Source organism: Panthera tigris, chromosome A2 (genome assembly GCF_018350195.1).
Source record: "Panthera tigris isolate Pti1 chromosome A2, P.tigris_Pti1_mat1.1, whole genome shotgun sequence".
Lineage (NCBI taxonomy): Eukaryota > Metazoa > Chordata > Mammalia > Carnivora > Felidae > Panthera > Panthera tigris.
Window position 1 is genome coordinate 78,994,264 of NC_056661.1, and position 25,274 is coordinate 79,019,537.

At 42.0% G+C, this 25,274-nt stretch overlaps 1 protein-coding gene and 1 long non-coding RNA gene across 3 annotated transcripts in view; one reads left to right on the plus strand and one right to left on the minus strand.

Annotated features, from left to right (window-relative positions):
* Positions 1-5,492: 5,492 nt before the first annotated feature.
* The window catches only part of LHFPL3 (LHFPL tetraspan subfamily member 3), a 580,464-nt gene continuing 560,682 nt past the window's right edge, over positions 5,493-25,274 (minus strand). Inside the window, exon 3 of the mRNA XM_042964860.1 lies at positions 5,493-5,850. Within this exon, the coding sequence (XP_042820794.1) occupies positions 5,822-5,850 (29 nt within the window). The 3' untranslated portion in view covers positions 5,493-5,821. The remainder of the gene's footprint in view (positions 5,851-25,274) is intronic.
* LOC122233197 lies at positions 8,942-16,252 on the plus strand. 2 transcript variants are annotated; one of them, XR_006210699.1, is made up of 2 exons: positions 8,942-9,115; positions 15,717-16,252. It is a non-coding gene; the product is annotated as an uncharacterized LOC122233197 (long non-coding RNA). The 2 variants fall into 2 exon arrangements; XR_006210704.1 differs by lacking the exon at positions 15,717-16,252 and adding an exon at positions 9,606-10,155.

Genomic DNA, 25,274 nt, shown 5'->3' on the forward strand with positions numbered 1-25,274 from the left:
TGCACAGCCCAACACAGGGCTTGAACTTGCAAGACCTGAGCTGAGACCACAAGTTGGATGCTTAACCAACTGAGCCACCTAGGCACCCCTGAAACACAAGTTTAGACTGGTAGTTATTTTACTTTGGCCCTTTGGATACATGTGCTAAGGTCTCTTCTATTTATTATCAGGCTAGAAATCATTCCTTTATGGGTGGTATGTCATTTCTCTCCAGTTACTTTCATGGTAGGTCCTCTTTCTTTGGTAGATCAAAGAAACCAAAGACCAAAGACACTTTACTGTCATATTTGAATATACTTTTTATTTGTCTTGCTTGATATCTATTGTGCTTCCTATATGTGTGGATTTATACCCTTCATTGTTTGTGGAAAAAATTTTAGCCAATTTCTATTCAAATACTGTCTTTCCCTTATTCTATTTCTCCTACTGGAACTCTGATTAGACATATATATCTTCTCTATAGCTGAACTTCTTTTCATTTTCCAATCTCTTGGCTTCCTGTATTTCATTCTGGGTAATTTCTTTAGATCTATCTTCTAGTTGACAACCTCTCTCTTTAGTTATACCTAATGTATATTTAAATGACACATTTTAAATTTCAATGATTTTTTAAAAAATGTTTATTTATTTTGAGAGAGAAAGAGAGAGAGAGAGCAAGCAGGGGAGGGGTATAGAGAGAGGGAGAAACAGAGAATCCCAAGCACTGTCAGCGCAGAGCCTGATGTGGGGTGTGAACTTATGAACCATGAGATCATGACCTGAGCCGAAATCAAGAGTCAGTCACTCAACCAACTGAGCCACCCAGGTGCCAAATTTCAATGATTACCTTTTTCAATTCTAAGAAAATTTTTTTTCTTCAAGTATACCTGGTTGGTTATATCTACTGGCTTCTCCATATTGTTCATGTTTTAGATACCATCATTATTTCTTTTACATATAAAACATGATTTTATATTCCATACGTAGTAATTGCAATATCTAAAATCTGTGGGGCAATAAATGTATTCTTAATGATTTCTGAGGATTCTCTCTCATCACTTATTTTTATGTTTAGTAATTAAAATATTGTGAACACATTGTTGAGCTTAATTGGTGAGATCTACGTTAATAAAGACACTTTCATTCAGAAAAGATGTGTATTTGAATCTGCCAGCTACCTGGGCTCTGGCAAGCTCTTTAATTTCTTGGTTTGATGTTTCTTTGACCATACAAAGAGTGTAAGATTGAATTCCAGACTTGGGGGTGGGGGCATATCCATGGCTTAAAATTTTCAGAGGGTAATGATGCTTCTTTTTCTTTCTCCCCCTGACGTCTCCCACCAACTCCATCTAGATTGAATGTGGAGACAGAATTCTTGACAAGGCTTCTTTTGTTTGCTAGCATGAACATTTTTCCTGGACCACCCTTGTAGAAGGTTGAAGGTTGCGGCCATTTTCAAGTGTCCTGCTTTAGGGTGGGACTCTCAAATTTAAGTCATCCACTTGGGCCACTCATCCAGTGGCCCAAGGCTCAGCCTCCTACTCTGTCTTGTGATAAATGCATTTGCCTTCAAGCAATCCCCAGTTTCTGCATTTGCTTACACTTCATGCTCCGTTTTCAGTTTATTCTTCTTCTTTAATGCCTTTGGGATTTCTCTTACTTTCTTGCAAGCTAAGCTGTGTATTAAAAATAAGCTTATTGTAATTTATCCAAGACCTGGGAGTATCGTGTAAGTAAGGCGTTTCAGAGTATCTAGTTTATACTGCTAGAAGCAGAAGTTGAGTAACCCTTAAAATAATAAAATAGCTTGCATCAGCCTCCCTGAAGACCCTCAAATGGCTTTTCTCACACTTAAAAACAGTATCAACCATCCTGGCCCACTTCATCCTTGGCTGAGCTCACGTCACTGGCCTCTGCTGCTTCGCTCCTCCTCAAGCACGGTGACCTTATTCCTGCCCTAGAGCCTTTACACTGTGGCTCCCCCTGTGTGGCATGTGATCTTCCCCCTTCCTTCACTTGGCTGTCTGATTCTCATTCAGATCTCGCTTTAAGTGCTGCCTTTCTTGATCAGCTTCCCCATTTCTCCCCCACATCACCACATTTTAATACTCTCAAGGGCATCGATTCTTAGCTGTATTTTCCTGCTTATGGTCTCTTTTCTTACTAGAACAGAAGACCTCTTATGAGAGCAGGGACCTTTTTTGTCTGGTTTACCACTATCGCCTCAGGCTTTAGAACAGTTCCTGGCACATAGTAGGGATTCACTACATATTTGGTGAAGGACTAGAACTGAGTATTGGCTGTTTATTCTCTTTAGACGGGACCTGGGTTTTCTAGTGCCCCATCACCTCCTATTATCTCCCTAACCCAGCCTGCTTTGCTTTGTCAGTTTATTTATCTACCTGGCCCCTGTAGGCATCTGAATTTTCAATCCCTGCTCATAAATGTTACTCTAATTATCTTCAGCATTTTGAAAGAGGCTGTATTTTATGTTTCATTTCATCCTTCGATGTCTTGCATGTGGTAGGAGGGCAAGGAATTAACATTCATTGAATATCTCTTACCTGTCAAGCATAATAACACTATAATTTATGTCCTCACAACACTATGGGGCCAGGTATTATTGGGTCCATTTTTTTTAAAGTTTTTTTTAATGTTTATTTTTGAGAAAGAGAGAGCGTGAGCAGGGGAGGGGCAGAGAGAAACGGAGACACAGAATCTGAAGCAGGCTCCAGGCTCCGAGCTGACAGCACAGAACCTGGCACAGGGCTCGAACTCATGAATTGTGAGATTGTAACCTGAGCCGAAGTCAGAAACTTAACCGACTGAGCCACCCAGGGGCCCCTGGGTCTTTTTTTTTTTTTTAATGCTTATTAAAGAGAGAGAGGGAAAGAGAGAGAGAGGAAGAGAGAGAATCCCAAGCAGGCTCCATGCTGTCAGCACAGAGCCTGACTCAGGGCTAGATCCCATGAACTGTGAGATCATGACCTGAGCTGAAATCAAGAGTCAGAAGCTCAACCAACTGAGCCACCCAGGCGCCCCATATTTCTGTCCCCATATTTTATAGATAAGGTCACTAAGGCTTAGAGGTGTTCAGAACCATATAGTAAGTGAAAGATCTGGCATTGGAACTCACCTAGACAGCACACACTCAATATGAACAGTTGCAAAAGGGTTGCTCATGTCTGAGAAATCAATTTGCAAAGTGGAGACTGAGCAATTAATTGGATATTTCAGGTCACGTTTTACTTGAATAGTCTGGCTATTCAAATCAAATAGTCTGATTTCACTCCACTGAGTATATGAAGATTTAGCTTGATCTATGTCCATATTGGCTGGAAGAGGTTTGGAGATGTTAATCATGCCTTCTACACGAGAGTCCTGGATACCTAATAAATGTCTGCTGTTGGTGAATATTATGGAATCTGACAGAAAGGAGATTTCCTGAGGATACCGATTTTGGTCAAATCCTAACTTGCTGCTGGATCACTGGACAAAGACACTGAGTGGACTGAGCGTGTGCCACATCACCAAGCCATCTTCTAAATAACAAAATCTTATTTTTATTTTTATTTTTTACAGAAATTCAGATATTCCAACAAATTTCTTTACATTTCCTGGACCTTAAAAAAATTACACACAACTTTTTGGACGCAATACAACAGAACAGAATGAGAAAGGGAGTCACTTTTTTTTTTAAAAAAGATAAAAACATACTTCTTATACTTAACACTTAGTGATTTACATGTGTATTACCTATGTACAAATGGTACATCATCAATGACCCATCTTCAGAGCACTGTGGTATGCTAAATTACACTTAGGTTTCATGGAAAAAAATTTTTGAAAAACATTTGTGTGTGGATAGGAAGCACTTTTTCATTTTCATAAACACCACTTCTAGTGATGCAGGACTCCCAATGGAATCTGTAATTTACATGGATTAGAGAAAACCAACACCTTCTAATTTTATTGTAGATAGAGAGGTACCTCCCTTTAACTAAAAGATGAATTCTTGAAAAGTTGTGTGTAATTAAATTTAGTAAGTAGGGTGCTTTGAATGCAGTGGGAGAGCTTCTATTTAATGCAACAAGTAACTCCCAGAATGACTAACACTTTAGAGATAATAAGTATTCCCTTAATTTGGTTCTTTAGAAAATCCATAGCTTCGTGATTTGGGGCTCACTCATTTGAGCATACTTGTAATATACTCTTGGCCATTTAGAACATAATCTCCTTCATGGTGTAAAGATAGCTACTACTAGAAACATTTGGCAAGAATGAGAGTGTTGTCTTAATAGAGACAGGGTACGAGACATCGACTCTGATCTGTATCACTTCTTGTCTTACCCTCCATCTGGTATTCCAGTGATGGATGCTAATTTGATCTTAATTTTGAGTCTAAAAATGAAGGCATTCTACACGTCCATGTTTTCTGCTCACGTACAGAACGTGGTTTAGTTCATACCAATTACCCCCTGCATATACATTTTAGCTCGTGTTCATTCTCAAGCAGTTGGCCAGGTCAATATTACATATTTTTCTGTTGTTGCATATTGGCAGGATTTGTGATGAGGGTGATAGTGGGGGAAGCCCGGGAGCAAAAGATTGCTGAAGACAAGTGACCAGTTATAACTATTTCCAAATGTCAACCGACAAAAAGAAATCTGAGCATTCTTGAAAAAACCAACATTAGTAAACAAATAGGCAACTTACTCCTACCAAGTTTCTTGACCTGTATAAGTATATATTCATTTATTTCTAAGGCTATTAAATTATTATTTATTTTGTTAGTACCACTTACTATAATTTAGAAATAGGTTTAATGGAATGATTTTTTTTTCAAAACAAAAACAAGTACCTATTAGTAAGGGTAAAAAGGATATGGATTTCTGATGACATGTATGGCAAAGAAATAGAAAAAAAAAGGAGGGATTTTAGATGCCTTCTTATGAAGTATATTCAATTCCTATGCATATACTAGGGAGAATTAGAAAAAGGTATTTATTTGATAGCAGCCTATATATTACATGTGAGCATCCAAGGTGAAAATGAGCTTTCTATATTTTTCAGAGTTCCTTGATACTGTTTCCTGGAAGATAGGGATATCTATGTTGCTTGGGAACTTATGATGTTAAGATGTACTTCCTGTAATATACATCTCGTTGGAGTTATAGTATATGTCAAAAACACTTTCTCATTAATAACTTGTACAGACAGATTAAACTGAACACAGACTCTGTAAAAAGCTTGAAGTGTTACATCTCTTAACCGAGTAGTTGTAACTAATTACACAGTGAAAGAAACACATGGCAGAGATGGGGAACCAAAGATCATGTGAAAACACGCAGAGGCATTTTCTAAGATGCTTCCTCCATGAATGATGCTTGATAAGCCTCTTGGCTATTGAGATAGGAATAATTTAGGATTGACTGCCTTTTTTCAAATAAGGTTGAAAGATTAAAGCTTTTTGTTTTCCGTTGGATTAAAAAAGGACAGTTTACAAACCTTGGTACATATATATTTTACATGTTAATTCTAGCACATTTATACTCCTCTTCCTTAAAATATTTCCTGAATGTGATTTCTCATGAATGCGGTCTGATCTTATTCAGTGATAGTTTCCAATGAGCTGGTGTTTAATCCATTATCACATCTCCTTCCAGAAAATCACTCCCATCTCTGCCAGTCCAGATTTAGAAAGTGCTTTGACAAGTAGATGGTTCACTCTTGTCCAGATCCGTCTCTGTACTCTGATTTCTCCCAAGAGTCTTCCTTCTTGATGTTGATGTACAAAAGCTCTTATTCGATTTGTTTAGCTGTTACTTGATTTGTTTTGTGCTCATTCTAGAGAATATTGGCTTAGCAGAACTGCAGAAAGGGGCAGGGGGGCAGGGGAGGAGAAAGAAAAAGAGAGAAAGAAGAAAATGCATCATTTTCTGTCGGCAAGATTTTTATGCAGGGTGTCACAGAAAAACCACACCAGCAAATGGTTCAGATGCACTTTAGGTTTGTTAACAAAGAAGACTGAAAAGTTTGAGGCTCTTGTTCCATAAACAAATAGCACGGTCTTCCGGCAAGGGGGCCCCCCATAACCCAGACATATGTACTCTCCACATTTGGGTGAAGATTACAGGCTGCTTTGAAGGAGCAAGGAAGGATGCGAAATGATCCCAAACATCACTGATTTTTCTGCCTGGCACAGAAAATGTCTCACTGGAGCGTTTTCCTTTTCCTTCCAAGTGTTATTTATTTTACAATCAACATTATAACAGCTGAAAAAGAGACACCGTTTTATTCCCGTGTGTCTTTCCATTCTTTATCTAAATGCGCACTTCTTTTATACAGTTGGAATCACAGTACAGATGACATTTTTAACATTATATGAAAAACAGCTTTCTACATTTCCACTCTGCAGCATCAGCATCTAATTTCTAACAGCTCCAGAATATTCCATTCCATTCTCATTCCTTTCACCCCGTGCTCAGTATCCCATCTTGATTGTTTGACGGTTGTCAGATTGTAGGTAGGTTTCCCATTAAAAATTTTTTTTGAAAATGTTTATTTATTTTTGAGAGAGAGAGAGAGAGAGAGAGAGAGAGAGAGAGAGAGAGAGAGAGACAGAGCATGAGCAGGGGAGGGGCAGAGAGAGAGGAAGACGCCGAATCAGAAGCAGGTTCCAGACTCTGAGCTGTCAGCACAAAGCCTGATGCAGGGCTTGAACTCATGAGCTGTGAGACCATGACCTGAGCTGAAGCTGGACGCTTACCCAACTGAGACAGCCAGGTGCTCCATAGGTTTCCCATTTTAAAAAAAATGTTTATTTTTGAGAGGAAGTGTGCACGTGCACACGAGCCAGGGAGGGGCAGGGAGAGAGGGGGACAGAGGATCCGAAGCAGGCTCTGTGCTGACAGCAGAGAGCCCAATGTGGGGCTCGAACTCACCAACTGAGAGATCATGACCTGAGCCGAAATCGGACGCTCAACTAATTGAACCACGTGAGTGCCCCAAGGTTTCTCGGTTTTTTGTTATCAAGAATCAATGTTTTTGCATATAAAGTTCTATTTGTTCTTTAAAATTCTTTCTTTAGGACAAATTCTCAGGGGATACACTGCTTTTCCTCTTCTCCAGCATGGTATTAGGGACTATGCCTGTACTGATACAACTAGACTACAAATAGTACAACCACCTCCTTTCTTTGGATGATCTCCACAGACTTTGGCACTGTTAACCAGGGTGTAAGAGTCCCTTAGAACCTGTGAAGATGGGCAAATGTACCAACTGGCCAGATTTGGGCTGAAAGGAAACAGCCTGCTGGGTTTGTATCACAGAGCACTTGAAAACTCAAACAGTAAAACAACTGGTCCATTATTCCGTGACAGTCCTCATTCCACATCACAAGATTATAGTTTCTGAATGAGTGCTAGTGAAACCTCTGGAAGATTCTGTTTTTTCTCGGATAAATGCTTATAGTTTTCCAGTACACTTTAAAATACCTTAAAATATCTAGTACACATTACGATTTTAATGAACTTCTCTCCTTGAGAACTCAGTTACTTTAATGAACCCAGACGACACAGGGGACAACCGAAATACGATCCCGTTGTAATGATGATTAATCTGTAATGATTCTCTGAGATTGCATCATGCTAGTAGAAGCCCTATGGAAGGGAATGCTTTCCTTTGATATTATTAAAAGAAGCATAAGCAACCCATGGGTTTTACACACAGCTATAGGTGCTTCTGAACCTTGAGAGGTCTCTGCTTGCTGCCCTGGAGATGGTCTTGTTTGATAGAATTCAAAGTCAGGTGTGTCGGTCCATAATTCCACTTCTCTAGCATTCTTCACTCTGAATATTTTTCTGTGTAAAATTCACAAAGCTCAATGCCTGGGGTTTCCAGTAAGATCTATGAAAGGTGCTAGCTGGGATGGGGGAGAGGAAGGAGTAGGTGTGAGTTGTAAATAAATGAACGAGAACAGGGTAATGGGTTGTGCAAAGTGGCTATGCACATGGAAGAGAAGGTAGTGATGAGGGAGCATAAGGCAGGCTGAGGACAAAGCACAAGCTAACTCCCCGCCCCCCAACCACAGTGAGATATGTGTGATATTCCTCAGTCACTTCTGACTGTCCAAGAACAAAGGAGATGAAAGAAAACAAATAGTTAACTGATAGAGATCACAGTCATACAGGATGTGAGTCTCCATCAGTTTACAAATGTCTTAGTAAATTACAAGAAAAAGACAATCTTATCAATCGCCAAATCTCCAGAAACCTGTAGACTCAGTTTCCTGGAATCCCAACATCACTCTCCCCTCATGTGGGGAACAAAAGTAAGAAGGAAATGGTAGGTAAAATCAAATTTCTTTATAATCTGCAAATACTGGAGGCAAATTCGGAGTATAACATTTCTCCAGGAACTCCCTACTATCTTAATGTTAATGCCTTACTAGAGGGAAAACAACCTTAGCCTGACAATAGCAAGGCCTCCAGTATCTTCTGAGTCCTCTTTAGCATATGAAAGTCCCTTTGGAGGCCTCCCTTTTGCCCTTACCCCCCCAAGTCCAAAGTGTATAATCAGTCACTCTTCACAACCCCAGTGCAGCTCTTTCTGCCCATAGGTCCTATCCCCGTGCTTTAATAAAATTCCCTTTTGCACCACAGGCACCTCAAGAATTCTTTCTTGGCTGTCAGCTCCAGACCCTCTCATCACTCTAAAATCCCATCAGTAGGATATGGAAGTGACAGGGCCATATATGTGTGATGCAGGGGAAGAGGGAGGCAAGAGGGTTGTCCTCACTTTCTTGATGTTTGCAAATAAATATATCCCTGATTTCATGACAGAAAGCCTGCTTTGGTGTGAACTATTTCTTGGCATCCAGGAACCAGTGATTCTTCCTTTCCCTGGCTCTAAGCTGTCTAAATTGGCTTTATGACATCACAGTGGGCTGGGAAGAGAGCAGACCACGGAGGTGGGCTGGGGCTGGGGGTGGGGGTGGGTAAAGGCTTTAATCAGCCCCCAGAGCACCGATACCCAAGCCTGAGGAGGAGAAGGACGCTTCCTGTAGGATAGGCATCTCCCTGGGAAGATCCTGAGGCTTCTTGTAAGAAGGAACATCTGGAGGCAATCTTACAAGGTTCTTGTCTACACCTTGCCATTTGGGGTCTAACCTGTCTAGGGGCCGGCCAAGATGAGTCATTCATCACCAACCCTTCTTGGATCTGCTGTGATCTTGGGTCACCCATATCCTCCATGCGACCAAATCCCTCATTGGATCCCTCACTAGCCTTACCATTGATTGTTCAACCTTTCCTTCTGAAAGCTCTCTTCTTGACTATTGTTAGCACTGGAACTACACTCCCCACCAGCAGTGTCAACGCTGGGCAGGGAGCTGAGGAGTGAACGGGAAATGAGAGAAGCCACAGAGCCAGGCTGGACTAGGAGGAGGCCAGTGAGGCTCATAGGGTAGAAGATTTACGACCGAGTGCCTCCTGACATTTTGCACATGAGATGCCTCGATTTGCCTTCTCCTCATGCGGGCTGCTGATCATGAGGCATCCTGGGAATATGTGCTTGGAGTCTGAGTTACTTGGACATTACTAACGCTGTGTATTTTTTCTTCCTAGTGCACGACACCACCATGCAACAGGAACCCCAGGGCACTTGAGAATTCTGCAGACTGCAAGGCTAAAAATAACCAGCATATTCCTTCTGGTGGTGACCGGAATACAAACACTCCCCACACCATAACAGGAAAACACTTTGCTGGGAGTGGTAAAATTAGAATGCCACCATAATAACTTAACTAGGATGCACAGTGAGGAATCTCCCACCTGAAGGCTGGGAAAGGGTTGGCCCTCCAGACAGATTTGGGGAAACCAGTAGGTGGAAGAGGATAAAAGGCAGGGTTTTCCTCTCTGGATGTGGCCATTACTCGTTCAGACCAACGACTATGAGATACCAGGGTAGTCTGCAGAATTCCGTGGAAGCCCTAGTGTGGTTACACTGTGATCTTTGCTTTGTAAAACATCGGTTTTTCCCCCTTTTTTCCGGAATTTTGCTAACATTTCCCATGCACCATGGCTATTGCATAGCTCAGGGGAGGCAATTTAAAAGATATCATATTCTCCCAGGTTCGTACAGAACAGAACTGAATAAATAAGCCATTCAACGCTGCTTTGGATCTTTGTTCAGTCGGGTTTGTCCTTGTAACACGTCATGGGCTCTGAGTTGCCCATGTTCCATTTCTAAAGGGCTCTTTGCAAATCCTTTTCGAAGCTGTCATTTGAATCGCTGCTCATGAGAGCGGCATTTATAATGGCCACATTGTACAGACTATCTAAATGCTGCGTTGTTGAATTTTCTATGTGTTTGTGGGCTTTGAAAGGTCTCCTGTGGTCCGCTTCTGCTGATTGTTCCTATCAACCTATTCAATTAGGGCCCGGAGCCCCCACCGTCAGGAGAGCTGGGGGGCAGCCTGTCTGAATGAGAAAAACGCTTGGTGGGAGCGGTCAGGCTTTAGTAGAACGGCTTGCTGAATCTTTGTTGTGAAAATGAGGAAGGGAGGCATTCCAGGCCATTTTTTCTCATTGGCTATAGAAGCTTTGCCATTTCTTCCCGCTCCATTGTTTCAAACTGCACCCACCTCTAAGAGAGCCTTCCAACATCCTTCCTCTCTGGGAGGCTGAAACAGCCCCCTGGACATAATATGTCACTATCTGTGTCCGCAGGTGCTCTCCACGTGATGTGCTCCATGGTGGGCACATTAAAGATGGCTGCAGATTCTTTACCTTTTTTCTCATTGAGAGGTGGCCTCTATGTTCCCCTCCCTTTGAATCTGGGCTTTAAGAGTACTGGCGGTTTATTTTTTGTTGTAGTGGCAAAAAAACACATAAAATAAAACTCCCCATCTCAATCGCTTTGAAGTATACAGTTCGGGAGTGTGGAGTACCTTCACATTGTTGTGAAACAGATCTCCAGAACGTTTCCATCTTGCAAATCTGAAACTCGACACCCATTAGACAACAGCTCTTCTTTTCTCCCTTCCCCTATCCCTCAATAACTGCCATTTTCTTCTTCTTCTATGAACTGGACCACTTTAGATAGCTCCTACGAGTGGAATCATACAGTATTTGTCTTGTTGTGACGGGTTTATCTCACTAGCCTAAGGTCCTTAAGGTTCATCCATGTTGTGGCATGTGGCAGGATTTCCTTTGTTTTTAAAGACCGAGTAATATTTCATTGTATGTATATGCCACAATTTATCTATCTACTCACCTATTGATGGATATCTGGGTTGTTTCATCTTTTGGCTACTGTGAATTTGTGCTGCTGTAAGCAGAAAGAATTTGGGGTCTCCGGAAAAAGAAAGATGAGACCTAGCTTTTGAGGGGGTTCAAGATAGCCCCCCCCCAAATGTGCCATTTTGGCATGGGGATTATTTTGAGCTGAAGACACTTGAGACTCTGTAGGCTCAAGAGAACATTTTGTCCCTTCCTTAACCACTCAGAATCTAAATTGGGGGTCTTTCCCAGAATAAGCGTTTTTGTGTTTTTTTAAAAAATTTTTTTTTAATGTTTATTTATTTTTGAGACAGAGAGAGACAAAGCATGAATGGGGGAGGGTCAGAGAGAGAGGGAGACACAGAATCAGAAGCAGCCTCCAGGCTCCGAGCCGTCAGCCCAGAGCCCGATGCAGGGCTCGAACTCACAGACTGTGAGATCGTGACCTGAGCTGAAGTCGGACACTCAACCGACTGAGCCACCCAGGAGCCCCAGAATAAGCTTTTTTAACATAGATCAATTTTATCTGAGTGACCCATCTGTATGGTCACTTAAGGCAAACATCTAATTACCAAACATCTGCTCCTTCTTATTGCCCTGTATACATATTCCTCGGATATTCCAGGCCCCTACCCCCTTCTCCTTAGTTCAGAATGACACACACCCCATTATGCCTGACTGTCTTTGGGATTTCCATGTCTATGTGGATCCCTGAGCATACATCTATGAAATTTGATTTTGTTGATGTGGATTCCCTGCATATGCCTATTAAATTTGATTTTCTCCTGTTAATTTGTCTCATGTCAACTTGATTTTTGGTCCAGCTAGAATGACCTTTGAGGGGACAGGAATTCTTGCTCCTGACACTTTCATGACATAATAAAAGTCATTTTAGACCCCTAACTATTTTGTGATCTATGCTTGACCAGCACTACCTGCCCAAGCATTCTTGCAGAACTTTCTGGGTTATGTTAAAATTGTAGAAAAATAGACTTTAGTAGTTGATGATTTTAAGGGAACAAAAGAATGTAAAAACAAACAGCCACTACCAGGCCAGGAGAGAACCTAAAAAAATTAACCTAACACACATTCTTGAGTTGTTTTTTTGCAGTATTTAAACCCCTTTGAGGACTTGGAACACTGGACTAATTCCAGTCAGAGAATTAATGATGTGGACCCTTGCTGGTCTTGCGATTTCAATCACCTAGGACTTGGACTCTGTTAACCTAGGGTAACTTTTGACCCAATTCCATATGGACCACCCCTTTGCGAAGTCCTTCCATGCACATACCCTTGGCTTAAAACGTCTCCAATTTTGTTGTTCAGGGAGATACTACTTTGGGAAATATCCCTGGTGCTCTTACTTGTTGCAAGTACAACCCTTCCTTTTCTCCTCTTTGGCTTTGGTTGTGTCCTTTGGCTCAACACCTACCAAAAAGCGACACCAGTTTTGGGGTATAGTGCTATAAATATGGATGTACAAATACCTCTTCAAGACCCTGCTCTCAATTCTTTTGAATATATACCCAGAAGTGGGATTTCTGGATCATAGGGTAGTTCTATTTTTAACTCTTGGAGGAACTTCCATACTGTTGAGCTATCTTACAATCCTACCGAGTGCATAAAAGTTTCAATCTCCTCATGTTTCTCTGACACTTATTTTCTATTTTTTTTTTTTTTTTTGGACAGCCATGTTAAAAATAAAACCACAGGCCCAAAATGGCATCAGCTAGTTTTTTAAAAATGTTTATTTATTTTTTGAGAGAGAGAGAGCATGGGCGGGGGAGGTATGGAGAGGGGAATGGACAGAGGATCCAAATCAGGCTCTGCACCAACAGCAGAGACCCTGATGTGAGGCTTGAGCTCAGGAACCCATGAGATCATGACCTGAGCTGAAGTCCGATGCTCAACTGACTGAGCCACCCAGGCGCCCTGGCATCAGTTAGGTTAAGGCCCCAAGTCAGTAAACCAAGAATTAATACTTCATCTAATTGTAGTTTTTTTTCCATTAAAGATTTTATTTTTGGGGGGGCACTTGGGTGGCTCAGTTGGCTGAGTGTCTGACTCTTGATTTTGTCTCTGGTCATAATCTTATGGTTCATGGGTTCACAAGCCCTGGGATGGGCTGTGTGCTGACAGCATGGAGCCTGCTTGGTATTCTCTCTCCACCCCCCCCCCCCCACTTTCTCAAAATAAATAAACATTAAAAAAATAGATTTTATTTTTAAGTAATATCTATACCCAACATGGGGCTTGAACCCACAACCCTGAGATCAAGAGTTGCACACTCCACCAATTGAGCCAGCCAGAAGCCCCAACCTAACTGCAATTTTAACCTTTAATCAGTCAACATGGGAATTGCCTGTCAGCAGAAGGGAATTTACTGAAAGACCCCCTCTGTTCCCGTTAGGAAGGTGACCTTGCCTAAAACAATGGATTCTTTGCTAATAATTTCCTTTTTCTTGCTCTCTCTCTTTAAAAACATTTTCTTTTCTGTACACTTTGGAGTTCTCCTCTACTTGCTAGATGAGATGCTGCCCAACTCATGAATCGATTAATAAAGACAATTAGATCTTTAAAATTTACTCAGTTGAATTTTTGTAATTCAACAGTAGCCATCCTAATGGGTGTGAGGTGATATCTCATTATGGTTTTGATTTGCAGTTTTCTGAGCATTAGTGATGTTGAGCATCTTCTGAGTACTGGCAAGTTTTTTTTTTTGTTTTTTTGTTTTTTAATGTTTATCAAGTGGGGAAGGGGCAGAAAGAGAGGGAGAGAGAGAGAGAATCCCAAGCAGGCTCTGTGCTGTCAGCACAGAGCCCGACAGGGTGGTGGGGGGGGGGGCTTGAACCCACCAACCGTGAGATCATGACCCGAGGTGAAGTCGGATGTTTAACCAACTGGGCCACCCAGGCACTCCTTTCCAACGAAACTTTGACAAAGTTTTAAGCCGCTAAGTTTTGGGAGAGTTTGTTAACACAGCAATACATAACTGGAACAGCGGGCAAAGCCCTTTCTCCAGTTGTGGTTTAGATTTGCTGTATTAAGTATGCTGTAAATGACACGTGTGGCTGGACGGCAGGCACAATACTCACAGGTCAGAGAGAGTCCTGCCATCTTTGACTTGTTTTTTCCTTCCTGACACTATTTCTAGAGAAGCAATACCTCAAACCCCAACCTCCAGTTTATTGTTCTATCCATAGGCTCTCTTTGGGCAATCATTAGTTTGTCCCTCAACTGGTCTAACTGCAGGGGGTTTGAATTTGTGAAGGTAAATGCATGCTCACAACATACTCTGGGGCTGAATTCAGAAAAAAAATCTAATACTGATTTTGGTTGCCGTTTGATTACCACTAACTTTGTAAGTGATTAGAGGGTTTGAGTTTGTTAGAATTGTTTGCTGTGTAATTGACCAGTGGGTTGATGAAAACCAGGGTCTAATTCATCTTTACTTGCATGCTACCCTCCCACTCATCAGCCTCTACCAGGACAGTCCCTAACCCTGCCTGCAGTGCTGCAGGAACACAGCTGGATAGGAAGCCACCTGCCAGTTACCAGTCTATCCATGCTCTCTAATGTCTTCTTATTCTAACCGGACAGGCAACACCAGTCCTTCTTTCTGGGTGCTATAATTTACTTTGCATCCAAATTTTTATTTGGGATTGAGCTAGTGCATGTGGCTGTGTCTGCCTGGAGGCATCTGTAGTTTTAGTGATCGCTACTGAGGCAGAGGGATGGGGAGCTGGGAGAAAGGAAAGAAGGAAAAGGTACAGGAGTTGCCCCTCATCCGTGGTTTTACTTACTGTGGCTTCCATTTCTTTGGAAGCAGATGACTGCCCTCTCACATAGGGTCAGGAGGTCAATCACGGCCTAACACTGGGTCACAATGGCTGCGTTACTCATGTCACTTCATCTCATCATGTGGGCATTTTACCAGTTTTCATCATCACAAGGAGGATGAGTACAGGACAACACGATACTCTGAGAGAGACCACATTCACATAACTTTTATGATGTGTATTGTTATAATTATTCTATTTTATTAGTTACTGTTGTTAATCTCTTACTGTGCCTTATTTATAAACTTTATCACAGATATATAAAATTAGGAAAAAACATATATATGTATTTGAGGGTTTGATACTATCTGTGGTTTCAGGCATCCACTGGGGGTCTTGGAACATAACCTCTGCAGAGAAGGGTGTGTGGGGGGGACTACTAAATTATAATCTTTGGCTCTTTTCAGGTAGGAGCACTGACTGTTTACCTTTTTAGAACAGAAAGCAAGATACAAAATGGAAATAACTTACTCCTGAAGTTACCACTCTCCCTGTTAGAGTTCATTCTGGTTTCTTTCTGTTATATTGATAGTTTATTTGCTTCACAGAACTGCTCACAATCTAACTATCCACCTATTTTCTTGTTTCCTATTCTTCTCTCCTCCCCCCATATTAGAATGTGAGCCCAGGCTCTCAGGACCTCCTCTGTCTTGCTCACCAGTGTACCTGTAGCTCTTAACTGAGAGTCTGATCTATGACAGGTGATCAGTAAATACTTCTGAGCCAATTATGAAGGGAGATTTCAAAATACAGCCAGCAAGCCTTCAGGAGGCCAAAAGGGAGAAGGAATTTGTGCATCGCAGGAACCATGAATCGCAGGAACCATGAACTTCTTGCCAGCTGCAAGCCCTCAGCCTGGACTTAACTCCCTCCTCACCATGAGACCTGAATCCTGAGCATGCTTCCAAAAGGGACCAACTAATCGACTGGTTTCCATCCTTCATTTGCACATTATCCCAACCAATCCTAGTTAACCTACTTTCAATCTCTGTTTTGTATAGAAGACCTGAATGAGAACTGGACCTATGACCTTTAGGCTTTACAATTCTGCCCCTTCTGTTGTCTACCTCAGAACAAGAGTCAGGTTTCCACCCGAGTCTGTGTCTCCTGAATTGCAATTCTAATGCCCACATAAATGCTTGTTGGCTTAAATCTTCAGGGAATTCTTTCTCGGTCGACACAATGGAGAAGTTAAGAAATAGAAAAGGACTCCTCTGTCCCTGCTAATAATCCAAGTCAGTGCTTCTCAAACTTCAATATGGCTAAGAATCACCTGGTGATCTTGCTAAAAATGCAGGTTTTGATTCAGTACACCTGGGGTTTATAAAGCCTGAGACTCTGCGTGTCCAACTATCTCCCAGGTGATGCCAAGTGACCCCCTGAGTCAGAAACTATGCCCCCTTCATCTCTGTATTCCCAGCTTAATGAGGCGCTCGGTAAACCATAGGTGCTCAAACACTGTTTGTTAAAGAAATGAATAAAACCAGACCAGGCACAGGAATCTATGAAAAACCTGGCCAAACAAATCTTTAGCGACTGGCAGAGGTACTCAGTGACCTGCAACCTCAGTGTGGACTATTAGAGGCTTTCCATTCCTTCCGGCACCATGAAGGAGCAGAGGTGTGGGAGGGGCCCTCTCCTCCTGGGCCCTGAGCCCGCAAGATAGAGATTTTAAAACTCAGCTGTAAATATACATTTATGTGTGTAAAGAGGTATCTGGGAAATCAAAAACGTACAATCTGAGACAGTCCTACCACATTTCCTTCCTTTCTTCCCCTAGATTCTTAAAACAAAACACCTTTATGTTCTCTGCCTTTCTTGCTATCTCTTTTTTTAATTTCCTACCTCCTTTTCGATACGACATATTGATTTTAACACAGGAAAGATATTTGCTAAAACTGTTCTCCTGGCCAAGATCTTCTTGGCTGAGGAGGGGCAGAAAGTGGCATAAGGATCAGGTGCTGATAATTCTGTGCTATTCTTGTAGGCAGCAGACAATTGGACTTTGATATCAGGCACGAGGCTTTCCTGTGTGACCTTTTCTAGGAACTAATTCATGAGAAGGAATTTTGATTGTTAATTCACAAACATTTCTTTTTTTCCTCTTCTTGGCCCCATAAAGAAATACCGTAGATTTATTACACACCAAGAAAACAGGCACAATTCCTCGGTAGATGTGTTGACGATAGAATGTTTGTGTTGATGTATTAATCCCAATAATATTCACCGTCCAGTTTTAACATGGAGCCATTCCATATTGTATACAGGCTGAAAGGCTTTTACTAATGAAGCCCCCCAAAAATATGCCTGGCAGAGTAAGAGTGAAGCATCCTGAATTCTCAGTGCACTTCACAAGAATACACCTGGTGTCAATCTTTAAAAAATTTTTAAAAAATGTTTATTAATGTTTATTTACTTTTGAGAGAGAGAGAGAGACAGAGCATGAGCAGGGGTGGGGCAGAGAGAGAGGGAGACACAGAATCCGAAGCAGGCTCCAGGCTCTGGGCTGTCAGCACAGAGCCCGTTGCGGGGCTCAAACCCGCAAACCGTGAGATCATGACCTGAGCTGAAGTCGGATGCTTAACTGACTGAACCACCCAGGCACCCCATAACCTGGTGTCAATCAATATTAATGTGCCATCCCCAGTTTAGCAACTTCTATGGGATCTTCTGAAATTTTTCATGATTGGTTAGCCTTTCCATTTTATGACCTAGCTCATGACTAACACTTCACTATGTGGTCATGACATCCCTTAAAAATATAAACAAAAGCAGGGTGCCTGGTGGCTCAGTCAGTTGAACATCTGACTCTTGATTTTGGTTCAGGTCATGAGCTCACAGTTTTGTGAGTTTGAGCCCCACGTTGGGCTCTGCTCTGACAGTGCGGAGCCTGCTTGGGATTCTCCCTCTCTCTCTGCCCCTCCCCTGCTCACGCTGTCTCTGTCTCTCTCAGAATAAATAAACTTAAAAAGTAAATAAATAAATAAAAGCAAAACCAAATTGAGTATTACCACACATGAAACTGCAAATCATGCAATCCAACTATGTGTTGGCTTCACAAAATAATAAATTTGTCTCTGTTGACGTTGAATATTCAGCCTCACACACTTTCCTCTAAGCTGCTTCTCCTTCCTGTTCAGGGAAAGACTGATAATTTGTATCATTTTCCTGTTCTTTGCTTCTGTCCATACTTCTCTTCCCTGAGGTGTGCTTGCTCTCTCTCTCAAGCTCAGATTCACAGGTGTTCTCTTCTCCAAACACTATCTTGAGAGTCAACTGGCCTTCCTTGATAATATAAATTTCCTCATTTTCTTGGAGGCATATCGTTTATTGATTAAATGTATGTGTTCTGAAGCCATTTTCTCTAGCTTTGAATTCTAATTCCACCGTCTACTGGTTCGGTAATTTTAGAGAAGTTCCTTAATCTTTCTGTACTTCATTTGAAGGCTGTCCTGACCAGAATGACTGACCAAGATGATGCTTATAAGGTTTTTAGGACTTAATGGGCAAACTGTGCAAACAGAAAGAGCTCAATAAATGTTGGCAGGTTTGTTTTTTTTTTTTAATGCACAATAGTTGGGGCACCTGGGTGGCTCAGTCGGTGTAAGTGTCTGACTTTGGCTCAGGTCATGATCTTATGGTTCATGGATTCGAGCCCACATTGGGCTCTGTTAGCACAGAGCCTGCTTTGGATCCTCTGTCTCCCTCTCTCTCTGCCCTTCCCCCTCTCTCAAAAATAAACATTAAAGAAAATGCACAATAGTATAAGTAGCACTCTGTCATTCCAGAAATACTATACACACACACACACGCACACACACACTAACCAACAGTAAATCCTGTAAGCAGTTACTTTTCCCTGAAACAAGATGGCCCCAGGGTTCAGACTGGGGACGATGGCCACAGACTGTCTGGGTGTGGACTACAACTTCACTACCTATTGGCTCTGTGACCTTGAGCACAGGATCTGGCTTCATTTCCTCATATGTACAATGAAGGTAGACAAGCCTTGCATACAGAGCCGTTGTGGGCATGAAATAAGTTACCACATGGTGAGTACCATGTTAAGTATTTGCACTGTTAGTTGTTATTGCAACTGTTATTGCTGCGAAGTGGAGTTTTACTGGGTCCCCACCTAGCCCCTCTACTTTTCTTAGAGGATTTTGAAATCTTGCAATTGCAAATTTTCTCTGTGTCTGAAACGTGTGTAAATCTTTTTAGAAACCAAATAAGGCTCTTGACAGCTTTAGGACTCAGGAATGTCTTTCTCAAGGACGGGAGCCATGTCTCTGAAATGTAAACAGCAAGGGCGAGCACTGTCCTGTCTCCCGGTTTCTGTGGGGGTAGCGGGCCTACCTCAGCAGCACCTGCTATACGTTGCAGAACTACCTCTGTCATAAAGGGGAGCTTGTTTTTCCTGTGCATAAAACCAGTTAATACAGATGGTCACCCTCAATTAACCAGCTCAATCTAGGGTGAACCATCTATAATCAGTGGTCTTGAGGACTAGTCACCGTTTATCCTGACACCATGCATGTAATGGGTTGCATCTGCTTGGCTACATAAAAAGGTGAAATTTCACTCTTTCGCAACCTCTTAGCAGGCTACATGTGCTGTGTGTCACATTCCGGTTTAATGCTTATTCAGTAGTAAAACCCTTTTTCTTTTTCTACTACTGTTGTGGAGAAATTTTCTGGGTTGGGGGAAGATTTTGTTTTTAAATATATTACCTGAATGACATATATTGATATGTCCATATTTGGGCATCAGATTGCTTTATTTAATGCCTGTACTCTTTTAGCACAGAATTTATAAGAGGGAAGGGACTATTTTAAATGTTTTATTTATTTTTGAGAGCAAGAACGCGAGCAGGGGAGGGCCACAGAGAAAGGGAGACAGAGGATCCTAAGTGGGCTATGTGCTGCCAGCAGAGACCCCAATGCAGGGCTCGAACTCACAAACTGTGAGATCATGACCTGAGCCGAAGTCAGAGGAGGGGACTATTTAAAAAAAATTCTTAGGGGCGCCTGGGTGGCCCAGTCGGTTGAATAACTTTAGCTCAGGTCACGATCTCACGGCTCGTGGGTTCAAGCACCACATTGGGCTCTGTGCTGATGGCTTGGAGCCTGAAGCCTATTTCGGATTCTGTGTCTCTCTCTCTGTCCCTCCTCCGTTCACACACTCTCTCTCTGAAAATAAATAAATAAAACATTTAAATAAATAAACAAATAAATATTCTTAGAGAGTGCTAAAATCAGTGTTATCAGAAGGGATTTGCTAATTATTACCTAATAAAACTGAACTGATGCTCTCTTGTCTTCTTTCATACTAATCTACAGGCTTCTGTGAAATTATGGTAAGGCACCACTCTTCAACACCTCTCGCTTGTTCTTCAGGATATGGACCTATGGGCTTGAGTGAGACTTTAGCAGGCAGAGAGTTCAGGATCACAAGGCTTTACATTGTCATTATTACCACAAATAATAGCCCTGATCCTAATTATCCATGTGGGTTTTTGCTGTACTGAAATAAGACATTCAAGTATGATGTAAGCTTCCTCTCTAGACCAAAGGGAAGTAGGCTGTGGAGTCTAGAAGGCAATCAAGGTCTAATCAAACATGCATACGTGCATACACACACACACACACACACACACACACACACATTCCACCGTCCCCTTTAGAGAAGTAGCCAAGAATGAACGCATTTAGTAAATATGTGATCCATCACTGATTGGCTGACATCAGTTAGCCGTGAATGACAGAATGGTAAGGGAGAGCCACAGATCAGTTGGGTTGTAGAGTTTAAGGGCTTTCTATAATGCAGAACTGAATAGGTCGTGCTCTGTTTAAAACTTTTCAGGGGAGACTCTTTGTTAATGGAATGGATCTTGTAGCTCAACATCACCCACGAGGCCTTCCATGGCCTTTCTTCACAGCTCCAACCTCCCCTCACTGGTTCCTCACCTCAGACTGTGCTCCCCTCACTTAATGTGACCTGCAGGCCTCAGAATGGATCCTCCTGGCTTTCATCCCTTCTGCTGGAAATGCCCTCCCTCCATTTTCAAGCTGCTGAACACCCTCTCATGTTTCAAACCTCATTTCAAGTCACTTCCCTGGAAGGCCCACAGGGTGCCTCAATCATCCCTTATCAGAGCCTAGTCCTTCAATACAGTGGGCACTGTGAGTGCAAAGGCCACTGCTGGTGAGCCTGTGTCCCAAACACCCAAGCAGGGTTCAGCATATAATAGACGCTCAGCAAACTTCTGGTGCTTCTTTATCCTTTCCTTCCCTCTTTCATTTCTCTCCTCCCTCTCTCCTTCCTTCCTCTTAGAGAGAGAGAGAGAGAGAGAGGGAGAGAGAGAGAGAGAGAGAGAGTCTTAAGCAGGCTCCACATTCAATGCAGAGCTTGACAGGGGGCTCGATAAGATGACCTTGGGATCATTACCTGAGCTGAAGTCAGGAGATGGACACTCAACCCACTGAACCACTCAGGCACTCCAAACCTCTGGTGCTTCTAGAAAAGAGCCTTACGCATAGTTATGGAACGAATCATGTCCCCCAAAGTTCACATGGTGAAGCCTTAACTTCCAAATGTGACTATATTTGGAGATAGGGCCTTTAAGCAGGTAATTAGGGTTACATGGGGTCACAAAGATGGGGCTCTGATCCAATAGGAATGGTGTCCTTTTAAGAAAAGAAAGTGACACCAGAGGCATGAACTGCATAGAACAAGGTCATGTAGGGCACCTGGGTGACTCAGTCAGTCGAGTGTCCGACTCTTGGTTTTGGCTCAGGTCATGATCTCATGGTTCGTGAGATCGAGCCCACATTGGGCTCTATGCTGACAGTGTCGAGCCTGCTTGGGATTCTCTCTTTCCCTCTCTCTCTGCCCCTCCTCCACTTGTGTGTGCTCTCTTTCTCAAAATAAATACATAAACATTAAAAAAAAAAAGAACAAAGGCCATGTGAGGACATAACAAGAAGATGGCCATCTGCGAGCCAAAGAGAGAGGATTCAGGAGAAATCAAACCTGCTTGCACCTTTGATCTTGGACTTCCAGGCTCCAGGGCTGTGAGAAAATTGCTGTTGTCTAAGCCACCCACTCTGTGGTACTTTGTTATGGCAGCCCAAGCTAAGACAAGTATCCACAAATCCATCCTTTTGTTTTTCTTTGTTGGCAGGTAAGCACTCTGAGGACCAAGGAGATAAAATTTGCCCAAAGTCATCCAGCTAGTTAGCTGAAGACCTGGATTAGAATTCTGGGCTAGGGGCGCTGGGGTGGCTTAGTCAGTTAAGCTGGTTAAGCGTCCTATGTGGGCTCAGGTCTTGATCTTGCGGTTCCTGAGTTGGAGCCCTGCACCCAGCTTGCTGCTGTCATTGTGGAGCCTGTTTCAGATCCTCTACCCTACCCCCACCCCGCCCCTTTTCTGCTCATTTGTCTGTCTCTAGAAAGAAAGAAAGAGAGAAAGAAAGACAGAGAGAGAGAAAGAAGGAAAGAAAGAAGGAAAGAAAGAAGGAAGGAAGGAAGGAAAGAAAGAAAGAAAGCAAGAAAGCAAGAAAGCAAGAAAGCAAGAAAGCAAGAAAGCAAGAAAGAAAGAAAGAAAGAAAGAAAGAAAGAAAATGAATGAATTCTGGGTTACACTAGTGTTCTTTCTCCACTAGGTTTTCTGTTTTTTTCCAGAGGAAAACTTTTTTCAAGTTACTCTTTTAGGAATTCCAGTTCTAAATATGAAACAGAATTGAGGTCAGCTGCCTCCGCCTAGGGCTCAGAAGCCACCCTTCCCAGGTTTTCCCCTACTTCCCCGCCCTCCTCTGTATTGTACCTCAGCAGCTCTCTAAGGATTCATGGAATTGAGTTTGAAAACTATTGCTGTACCCCCATCCTGCCTCAATTACATATACAAAATCATAAACCTTCCCAATTCACCATGTTCTCTCACACAGACATAAAGCATTAAAAACCTGATGTGAAGTAGCAAAGCCGCCTGGGTCAGCAGGGGACAAGGTCAGATGGCACAGAGAGTGATGATTACGGTTCCAGAGAAGGAAAGACCACTGCAATTGATTTGACTGTAACCTAGGGAGATGATAAAGATAACTGCAACAGAGAATATAGAATCATCCAGAAACCAGGTGTGTCCCAACCATGGTCTAGGATCCATGGTCTAGGTTTCAGTAAAGCTGCTTTGGTGATGACTGGGAGAAAAAAAGTCCTATGGCCTTAGAGAGCCCTGCCTCAGACCTGGACTTCTGTAAATGGTGTATGGCCAAGGGCACTGCTTCTCCAGATGTGGCCTCTGGATCTTCTTGGATCTCAATCACTTGGGTATTTGTGAACATGTAGATTCCAGGATCTTGGCTTGACTTAATCCCAGGTGATTCTTGTTTACATTCAAGTTTAAGGTTGTTAGCACCTGGGCTTTGGAATCTTCAAAAAGTTGGAATCCTGGGTCAGCCACTTCCTAGATGTGGCCAAGAAATTTTACTTGCCGTAGCTTTGGCTCATTTGTGAAATGGACATTGTACGTATTTTATGGTGGTGTTTGAGAAATCAAGGTCAGCATTGAACACTCAACTGAAAAAGATCTTAGTTCTAAGAAGTGCAAATAGTTTCTAAGCGCTTATTTGGAATTAAGCACTTTAAAATAACTCTTGAGGGTTTTATGGGCACTAAGGATGATCTCCAAGTGCTGGAAATACAACTCCATTTTGGGGAAAGTCTTTGGCTTGGGGGAGGAGGGAATGCCCAACAGATTTAACCCCAGGGGAGGACTGTTTACTGTTTAATGGATGTGATCATAATCTGAGTCAAATCATGTCCCCAGTAAGGACATCTTCCTGAAAAGCCTAGAAATCAACTGTGATCCTTGTTTTCCTGTAAGAGTATTGGCTGGGATTTTAAGGTTTCTCTATGATGATAACAGTTACCTTTACTGAGCACAAACTGTAGGTCAGGCACTGTGCTAAGTACTTTATGCACATTATGGTGTTCAATCTGCACAAGTACCCACAAGTGGCAGGTAATCTCATGAATTCCATTTTGCCAATAAGAAAACTAATTCAAGGGTTCTGACCCTGGGTAGTATTGTAAGGATAATAAATAGCAAAGGCAAACAGGATCCTGCTCTGATGTTTTCTTGAGCATCCTACTTTGATATTACTCGCCTAGACAAGTCTGAGTCTAGAGATAGTCTTGCCTGTAGTTCTGTTCCTTTCTCTGCCTTATACAGATGAGACAGGGGTCTCAAATAATACCAGGTTGTGAGCTTGAAGTCCAATAAATGGCATTTAATGAGCATCTGTAAAATATGCTCTGAATATACTATGATAAAAATAGGATAAAGTTGTACACATAAAATTATTTATCATACCAAAAAATCACAAATAACCTTAATGCCACAAATACGAGCTTGGATAAATAAGTTGTGGTACTTTCATAGAGCAAGAAATGAATGTAGGGGTACCTGGCTGGCTCAGTTGGTGGAGCGTGTGGCTCTTGGTCTTGTGGTTGTGACTTTGGCCCCGCATTGGGTGTCGAGATTACTTTAAAAATAAAATCTTTATTTTTTATTTTTTTTAATGTTTATTTTTGAGAGAGAAAGAGAGACAGAGTGTGAGTGGGGGAGGGGCAGAGAGAGAGGGAGACCATAGAATCTGAAGCAGGCTCCAGGCTCTGTGCTGTCAGCATAGAGCCTGACTTGGGGCTCAAACTCACCAACTGTGAGATCATGATCTGAGCCGACGTTGGACGCTTAACCGACTGAGCCACCCAGGTGCCCCCCAAAATAAAATCTTTTAACAAAATTAAATAAATTGAATGTAGATCTATACTAAATAAGTAACATCCATAACATATTAAATGAAAACAGGTTATTAATAGTGTGATCCTATTTTTGAAAATGAAATATGTTTATGTACACATAGAAAAAAACATGCATCTACCCTATGATATGCTAATTAAGTTCTGAATGATAGATTTAGGATGTTTTTTACTTTCTGTATTGTCTGATTTTTCTTTTTTTTCCCCACAGTGAGCTGAGCATGCGTTATTTTTGTAATTAGGAAAAAATGTGCTATTATCATTGTGAAAATTAAATGCCTTGGAAAGAAAAGGAAACTAAACATTCTGCCGTCTTCAATGTATCCATGGATTTGTGTTGTTTCTCGAAGAG